General features: G+C 34.8%; 1 protein-coding gene across 1 annotated transcript; it reads left to right on the plus strand.

Moving 5' to 3' along the window:
* Window positions 1-339: 339 nt before the first annotated feature.
* Window positions 340-4,012, plus strand: LOC145004433 (protein neprosin-like). The gene is made up of 7 exons (XM_078963348.1): window positions 340-902; window positions 998-1,084; window positions 1,189-1,443; window positions 1,634-1,795; window positions 2,056-2,109; window positions 2,229-2,375; window positions 3,417-4,012. The coding sequence occupies exons 1-7, from the start codon at window positions 774-776 to the stop codon at window positions 3,792-3,794; spliced, it is 1,212 nt and encodes a 403-aa protein (XP_078819474.1). The 5' UTR covers window positions 340-773; the 3' UTR covers window positions 3,795-4,012.
* The last annotated feature ends 5,620 nt before the right edge of the window (window positions 4,013-9,632 follow it).

Below are 9,632 nucleotides of genomic sequence, written 5' to 3' on the forward strand. Positions count from 1 at the left end.
AACATTGCTTATTCATATAAAACATATTCTATTGCATAATAAAGAAATTTCAAATCATTGTTACATGATTTGGCATATAACCCTTCTAAAAAGTATCATAAAAATACATGTTTTATGTATTTTTCACTTACAACTATGCAAAAAGTGATGCAATCTCGATCAATGATCATCCTCCTTTTTGAAAACCCACAAAATTAACACCCCCACACTCCAAAAATAAATAAAATTTACACTTTCCTCCCTCAAGAAACTCAAAACCATTCGAGAAGAAGACGATGCATTTAAACATCTCTGATTTTGGATTCACATATTGCAAACAAAAAGATCCCCCAAAAATTCAGGTAAAATGTCAAATCATTTACACCTTCACCTCCACCTCCACCATGAAATTAAGAAGAAATTATTCGTCAATGAGTTTCCAGTGGCATAGTCGTAGGTCCACACTTGCCAAACGACAAACAACATAGCTGGCCTTCTATATATTTTTTTCATCTTCAAAATTCAATCTATAATTTCTTCAATTCTCACTGGTTTTCTTTTTCTAATTGCTTTAATTTTGGTTTCCCTTTATACCCTCCAAGTCTCTCTCAATCACGAGGGTAACAGAAGAAAGCGTCAACGGTTTTTGTTTGATTCCCATGAAAAATCTTGGTGCGTGAATTTTGTTGTGTATGGATGTGTATGAACAGCAGATGTGATCAGGATAACCTTATATTGTTTCCCATCGTACACAATTTCACTGCCATTGTGTTTGTGTGTGTGAAAGAGGAAAAATGATGGTGAATTTTGCGGTGGTGCTCGGTCTTCTCGTGACGGCGCGTTTATGTTACGCTACCGGAAATGGGTTTCAGGTTATGAAGCATTTGAATCGTTTCAACAAACCTTCAGTGAAATCGATCAAGGTTTACTTACTTACTTACTTTCCCTCTTTTATATATCACTGATTCTGCTTTTTTGTTTCGTTAATTTGCTGAATTTTTCTGAATGCGTTAAACAGAGTCCAGATGGTGATATAATCGACTGTGTTCATATCTCAAATCAAGCAGCTTTTGATCATCCTTCTCTCAAAAATCATCAAATTCAGGTCTTTCTCTCTCTCTCTTTCTCTTGATTCCATTTAAAATCGGGGGAAAATTCAATTTCAATTAAAGCAAATCAATGAACACTTCGATCTTTCTTTAATTATAGATGAAGCCAAATTTTCATCCGGAAGGGATGAATTACGAGAGCATGAAAACATCATCAGAAAAACAGGAAACAATTCCTCAATTATGGCATTTAAATGGGAATTGCGCGAAAGGAACAATCCCAATTAGAAGAACAAAGAAAGAAGACATTCTCAGAGCTTCTTCAATCAATAAATATGGAAAGAAAACCAGTCAATCCACTGTCGCACATCCAACTTCCGTAGATCTCGACCTCATCAACCAAAGCGGTCATCAGGTGAGTTGTACACTACAACTCACGAATCACAACCCGGTTGACTCAGTTGAATCATGTCACGAGTTTCAATTCCAACGTGGCATGATGCTTTTAGCGAATTAACCTTTTTGAAAATAAAAATAAAAAAATAAATACCCATTTTCTTTTACTGAATCTTGCTTGTTTATCTTTGATTTTGGAGATCATTTAGCATGCAATTGCATACGTTGAAGGAGAGTTTTATGGAGCAAAAGCAACCATGAATGTGTGGGACCCACAAATACAACAATCGAATGAATTCAGTTTATCTCAAATTTGGTTACTCGGAGGCTCATTCGCTTCCGATCTCAACAGCATTGAAGTTGGTTGGCAGGTAACTGGACAAACTTTCTACGGCTATTCTATTTTTTTACAATACTGATAACAAGGGCATTTACGTCTTTTCCACAAACGAGATATCCCGAGCAAATTCGCATTTTTCCACCTATTTCGTTGGGGACAAAACATTGCAATGTTTGTCACACTGACATCAGTAGCAGTCTGAGTCTCAGTCGAATGCATGTCAAACACAGTGCAACTGCAACATGTTCTGTTCTGTTATGTCATTAATTTTATACATTTTGATCATATTAGGTTAGTCCAGATCTTTATGGGGATAACCACACGAGATTTTTCACATATTGGACTGTAAGTTCTAAAGTTCATCTATTTTCGGCAATGATTGCATGTGAATTTAAAATAAATAAAAAAAGGATGAATTTGCATAGGATTCTGATGAAATTAATTATTTTATAAAATATTGGCAGAGTGATGCATATCAAGCTACAGGCTGTTACAACCTTTTATGTTCAGGATTTATTCAAATTAACAACGAGATAGCATTGGGGGCTAGTATTTCTCCTATTTCTAAATACCATGGTTCCCAATATGATATTAGCATTCTTGTTTGGAAGGTAATGTTCTTATTATCGCTATATGTTTTAAATATTTAACGTTATTATAAATTATAATGTTGTATGAATACGTACAAGATTTGATTTGAATAGAAAATATTTAAAAGTAATATGGGTTGAACTTTTCGTTTATGGAGGAGGTATAATAAATTAAAAAATGGAAGTCGCGTAGAGAATCTTTGACGTTTGTTCTTCATGACAAGAACTTCGTTTTTTAATGTCAATTATAGCGGGAGATTATTGAAAATTAACATGATATTTTAATTACTTCAGGAATTGTTTTTCAGATTTGTCATACATTTTTAGCGTTTGATATAGTTAGAGGTTTATATAAAGGGTCATAACATAATAACATTTCTTTATTTATCACACCTAGGTCACTCGTTAACTTGTTCACTTCACATGTTTAACCAATAAGTTTGGTAAGTTTTGCTGACATGGCATCTACTGACATGTATTTAACGCATCATTAAATGGTTAAGGTCATGGATGCCATATTAACAAAATGTTCTCGTTGAACAGGTCAACAAGTCAACTTTTTGACCTGAGTAGAATATTGTTCGGTAAATACAATGACTTAGTATGTACACAAAAGAACAACTATTCAACTTATTTCGTGTCTAATGTTGGAATTCAACTTATCTTCCATGATCATGATCATACAAAATAGGACAAATTGCAGAAAAGCACAACAAATTTCTACCCTTTTGTTGATTTAACCAATTAATTATATTCTATAATGATTAAATAACTATAATATTTTTTACCACATAAACAATCTTTTTTTTCCGGTGGTTACCTGGCTTTGAAAATATTTAATTAAAATACAGAAAAACACAACTTACTTTCACAATTTTTTATTTTAGCCGCTAAACTACTACTTTTATTATGATTATTTTAATAATAATCGATGTGTTGTTTTATTCTCGTACTTTAACACTAGGTATCTACGAAAAGTGCTTTTTATCAGACTGTCAAAAAAATATATTTGTTTAATCAGTTCAAAATAAGTTAAATGACTAAATAAATAAAATTGATCAGGATCCTGAGCAAGGAAACTGGTGGATGCAATTTGGGAACGGAAAAGTGCTCGGATACTGGCCCGCATCTCTATTTTCTTACTTAACCGATAGTGCATCAATGATCCAATGGGGAGGAGAGGTGGTCAACTCAGCCTCAGACGGGCAACACACAACCACCCAAATGGGCAGCGGGCACTTCCCCGAAGAAGGATTCGGGAAGTCAAGTTACTTTAGAAATGTTCAAATAGTGGATGGGTCAAACAGTTTAAGGGTTCCTAAAGACATACAAACTTTCACCGAGGAGCCAAATTGTTATGATGTGCAAACGGGAAAGAATGGTGCTTGGGGGAGTTATATTTTCTATGGTGGTCCGGGCAGAAACCAGAACTGTCCGTGAAAATTGATATAGTTAAAGAAGTTTGTGTTGGTGTACGCGTGTTATTTTTAGGTTTAATTGTGTATAAGTCTTCTGATTTGTTGTAATTTGTTATTGTATACGGTATGTTAGAAACGAGATGATGTTATCGATTCTTTCGATTTTATGTTTTTGTATCCATATGGCCCTTAAAGAATCTTTAGGGCAATTATAAGGGAGATGATGTTTATATTCTCACATCTTTAAAAAGAGAAATCATCAAGAGTTTTATTTAGTATCAAGTAGGTTTACTTGATAAGCATCTTCAATTCTAGTTATGAAGTATTTCTTTATCAATGATGTTGATATATGCATCAATGCATGCATGTGGTATCAAAAGCATGACTAAAAATTGTGTCTAATATAGCGATCATGTTGTTATAAAGCGAACTAATTGATTAAGAAGTCTTGAATTGAATTGACAATTAGACTATGATTTTATGTGTTAATAATGGACAATCATGGATGCCATCTATTGTAAATAATTGAGCGAAGACTTTAACATTTATCAAATACGTTTGGTATCCATTTAACGAAACAGTGAAACACAAAATAGAATAAACATGTTTTGGCATGAATTAAATATAGAAGTTTTGATTGCGCATGTGTTTGTCTAACGAATAGTTGTTGATTAAATCATGTTACTTTGATTTCAATCTACTGTTTGTGTTCGCAATGGTTTGTTTGTTTAAACTAATATGTCTTGCACGGTTTGAGAGTATGCGACGAATTCCTCCTTACATGGATAGATGATTGCTTGGTTATCGACTTTATTATTATTATTATTTATGAATGTTTCATTTTATTTAAAAGTTATTTGAGATCCTTAGGGTGCGTTTAGTTGTGAAAAAATGAATCGTTTTTCGGAAAAATTTTCCAACAAAAATAAGAATTATCAAAAATGCGTTTAATTCGTCTATTTTTCTAAATTTTTCACTTCCGTTATCTAAAATTACAAAGAAGTTGGAAATTTTTGGAAAACCGATAATAATTGTTTTCCATATTTTTCTAATTCCAAATTTTTTCTAAAATATAAAGACACACTCACACTCACCCCATCCACCTCTACCTACCCCCACCTTAACACCCCCAACCCGCCACACTCCTACTTACCCACTCCCCCCCCCCCCCCCCACACACACACACACACATACAAACACATATCCACACTCTAATTTCTAGTGGTTTCTAAGTTACCATTCTTAGTTGAACATGTGATATTGAAGTAAGTTTGTCTATGTAGGTAATTATTTATTTATAACTTTTTTAAAATTAAAAAAAAAAACCTTAGATAAAGCTCTCCTGTCATCCCGTCTGCATCCGACTCCATTTTCTTCATCACATACCCTTTATACCTATCTCCTCCTCTAGCTTCTCTCATCCTTTAATCGTCGTCGGCTCTAAAGTGATTGTCGCCGATCATGGAGGGTGAGATGAAGATCGATACAGTAATTTCCCCCATTACCTCCTTCTTCTTTCAGAAACCTGATCCGACGACTCATGTAAGAATGTGATGGTTTTGGCTTTTGGTTAGGCATAAACTACAATCTCAATTTTTATTTTGCTTTTGATTAGGTTGTGGGTGGAGGTTTAGGGGAAGATGAATAGTGGTGGTGGGATGTGGTTGTTGATGGAATTTTTAGGTTACAATTTTAATGTACTTGTGGAAAATTTCTTAACACTTAAGAGTACATGCATCCTAAGGATCTAAGGGTACATGCATCCTAAGGATCTATGTCTTTACAATTAATAGCAACATACAGTGAGCTACTAAACCCTATATCATAATTAAAATATATGAGATTAGGGTTACATACCTTTTGAATTGTTATAGCAATTATTTTTTTGAATCCTTTCTTTTAGTCTTTAAAAAGCAAACCCTAAAACTATGACGTCTTTAATGACTCATACCCAAAACTAGAAACCCTAGAATGAAGAGAAAATAGAGGAGAGAGGAAGAAATTTTGTTCACAGGATTCTTAGAAATGTCATGAACGAAAATTGCAAGCTAAGGAGTCTTATTTATAGTTTAAGTAACTTGTAGATGAATCCAAATTTGAATTAATTAAATAAAATATTTAATCCCAATTCAAATCATTTCTTTATCTTTAACTAGGAGACTTCCAGAAACCCTAGAACTTCCTCCAAAACCATCCATACCATGGATGGTTCTAGAATTGCTTCCTTTGTTCAACCATTAAACAATTACAATTCACCACTTGCACCTTTAACTAATTCCAATTAAATTTGATTAATTCTAAATTAATTCTTATTGATTTCATATTAATTCATTAATCATATAAACTAACAACTGTTTAACTATTGATCTCATATTGAGTTAGTAACCACATAATAAATTAACAAATCAATTATATATTTTAATTAATATATTAATATAATAATATATTAAAAAATCATTTCCTTCCTCTCCTAATATCATTTCTTGCTATTTCTGGTTAAAAGGGCAACCCAAAAAGGACTTTGCTTTTAATTTCAAGTATATACCAATTTAGTTATGAGCTTAGACACCTTAATCCAACAATGTCCTAATTGGATACGTCTATAACTACAATTGCATGTATAACCTCGAACCAAATAGCAAAGTGTGTTTTCCAAAGCCAATGCCGAACTTCGATTCAAATCAAACGTTGACCTTAAGATAACTGATCAACTATCCATTCGTTCTACAAGATATCACATAAACAAAGTCATAAATTAAATGATCAACCTCATGTTTATTTGTTTATTTCTCGATCTTCGATTTCATGATCAAATTCAGACTACAAAATTGAACACATCAATTCAGTCCGGACCAGACTTGGTTCTTATAGATCAACCCAAATCATTGAGGGTCCCAAATATATCGCTTTTCTTGTTAAGGCAAAATGAACCAATAAACTTTGATTACATAATTATAAGCTTTACTCGTCAAATCACACATGATACTATGTTTTATAACATCAAGTTATTGATGCATTTACGTAATACCAATGTACAATTGACTTTGTAACATCCCAAAAATCAAGGCAACAATTTTCATTTTTAAATCAAGTAAAATCATTGTTTTCAGATACCATCCAAATCAAAACCATTCATTTACAAAACATTGTTCCCAAAAATAGAAATCATATATATTAGAGTGTCCCTAAATCAATATCATCAAAACCAAGAGGATGTGCATGATCACGCCTTCACCTTGTCCCAATAATCTGAAGTACCTGAAACATAAAAATGAAACTGTAAGCACGAAGCTTAATAAGTCCCCCAAAGTACCACCACACAAACATGTAATCAAACAAATAATGGGTCTACAACCTCATGGTTGGATTACCCCTGGCCCACAACCTTTCGGTTGGAATGCCCTGACCCACAACCTTTTGGTTGGAAATGCCCCAGTCTATTGACTAACAACGCAACGCAGTACAGTCTCAACTCCACCATACCATGTCGACATATACATAACAAATAACATATATTCAATAACAAATAATCATATAACAAGATAGCAGACAAACAGGTAGATCTACAGGGTACTACAACATAACGACATCCTATATACGAGGATGGACAATCTAGTGGGCCGACATTGGTGCCTTCGACCCACAAGTACAGTGAGGAAGTCTCACCTGAATTGAAGAATTCTAGAACACTGTGATACGATCCATTTTACTGTTGCACCCGGGAATCCGCTAATCACCAAAACCACGTAAAATCTCAATCAATAGCCCCAAATCCTCAAGTTGGATCCAAAGTCAAACTTGGTTAAAAAGTCAACGGTCAAGGAAAGTCAACAGTCAACCGTCCTCATGATGTGACCAACTATAGCTCACATCGTGACATGCATCTCACGATGCGACATTCATCTCCTCAGGTCGTGAGATCCGTCTGAGTTCCATTTTGATCCAAAAACTTCTTAATCCATTAAGCCACTAATCAATCTTTTCTAGGAGGCTTCCTAACACTCCTAGGATCATAAAAATTGATGCTTTAAGCTCTTGTATATCCAATACAAGACTTAAGCTCAAACTAATTCATTTATGAAGAAAAAGGAGTTAGGTTCTCAAGTAAGGACTCAAAAATCCTCCAAACTTCAGATCCATAAGATATAAGCAATAAGGGACCCCTTGGACCTATAAATTTGCCAACTTTATGGAGTCTCAACACTCTAACTTTTAAACCATGGCTAATGTAACACCGGATTCTTGGTATGTTTTTAAATTATAATTTTATTCATTTTTAGGTAGGAACTCAACGAGTTGGAGGCCCCAAACTCGTCGAGTAGGAAATGGATTTGGACGCGGGTTTTGAAGTCCACTCGCCGAGTTGGAAGCATCAACTCGATGAGTAGGACCGCCAGAGTGAAACCATAATTTTGGGGTTTTGCACCCTATTTAAGCATCTTAATCCCCTTATGACAACTTCATTTACGAGGTGAGTTTTCCTCCTGTAGGAATGGGTCGAAGGCACCAAGGCTGGTCTGTTTATGTATGTTAGTATGTTCCAGATTAAGGTCCAATGCCCGACGGGGCTCGATATCGGACAAAACCGATGCTGGGCAGTGCCTGAGGTAGCAGGGCGGGGCCCAATGTATGTTATATATATTTATGTGTATGGTATGTGGTAGTTTGGGGAGACTCACTAAGCTTTGTGCTTACAGTTTTCAATTTTGGTTTCAGTTACTTTCGCTAGTAAGGGGAAGAGCTCGGGATGACTACATTGCACACACCACAATTTTTAGCCTGGGAGGATTCACTCTGATGTTTATACATGCGATTTTGATACAATATTTTGATATGATGTTTTGAGATACTATTACTTATGTTTTTATGAGATGTTTTGGGTTACCATGGTATTATTTATAAATTTTAAATGAAAATTTTGTATTTTTGGGATGTTTCAAGTTGGTATAAGATCCTTGGTTTGACGGATTCGGGCACAGTCTCGGGTATGTCTGGACTCAAACTGAGGATTTGGTATGAGAATTTTCAAAAAGGAAAATCATTTTATAAAAGAACTTTGAAAATAGATTTTTTTTTTAAAAGAGAAGGGAATTTTGAAAAGAGATAAAGGTGTGGTGCATGCAATCAGCCAAGCTCAAGTAAGTACTCCCAAATTACCAATACAAGTTTATGAGAAGTGCATGCTAGACTAGGGTTAAGGATCTAGGAATGATGCCTTATGTTCCTGTTATATGTGTATGAGAACCTCATGCTGGTCTAGGGCTAAGGATCTAGGAAGGATGCCTTATGTTCCTGCTTTATGAGCTTAGTGAACTGTATGCTAGTACTGATTAGTCAGTAATATGATGGCCTGAGTAGGATATGCTTGATTATGTGTACTTAAAGCTAGAATGATGCTTGCTTTGTGCTTTTAGGAGTTCCAGTTATCTTCAACTAACTAGTAAATGAATATGTTAAGTTACATATTGCAAGGACTAAATAATTTCAGAAGGTTAGGTTTAGCTCTATTTCGCAGCTCTTGTTCGAGTCCAAACATTGTAGGGTAGAACCTCTCATTCGAAGAATTATCTAGTCTTAGTGATATGTAATGGTATTCGCAAGCTAGTTAGGGGAGATAGCAGGGAATCTTATGCAGCTTATGGAGGAGAGTCTGTTGGTGGTTACCCTATGGCAAGCCTAGGATGAGATTAACGCATGAAGCACTAGTAGTAGAAGGGACTTGGTGGAGTCGAGACAGTTCTTGAGGAAAGTATGGATAAATATGGAAGGTAGTATGGGCCCGTACAACTGAAATCAGAGGATCCGTACCTGAATCAAGGAAGACTGAGATGAATCCAGAGTACCTGTAGTGTGTATGATC

The sequence above is a fragment of the Lactuca saligna genome, chromosome 7 (assembly GCF_052625555.1).
Source record: "Lactuca saligna cultivar CGN05327 chromosome 7, ASM5262555v1, whole genome shotgun sequence".
NCBI lineage: Eukaryota > Viridiplantae > Streptophyta > Magnoliopsida > Asterales > Asteraceae > Lactuca > Lactuca saligna.

Bases quoted from the DNA above. Each gene is read 5' to 3' on its own strand.
- LOC145004433 (XM_078963348.1), top strand. From the start codon at position 774: ATGATGGTGAATTTTGCGGTGGTGCTCGGTCTTCTCGTGACGGCGCGT. The intron at 1,444-1,633 runs GTGAGTTGTACA...GAGATCATTTAG, and splicing joins TCAACCAAAGCGGTCATCAG to CATGCAATTGCATACGTTGA. The intron at 1,796-2,055 runs GTAACTGGACAA...TGATCATATTAG, and splicing joins GCATTGAAGTTGGTTGGCAG to GTTAGTCCAGATCTTTATGG.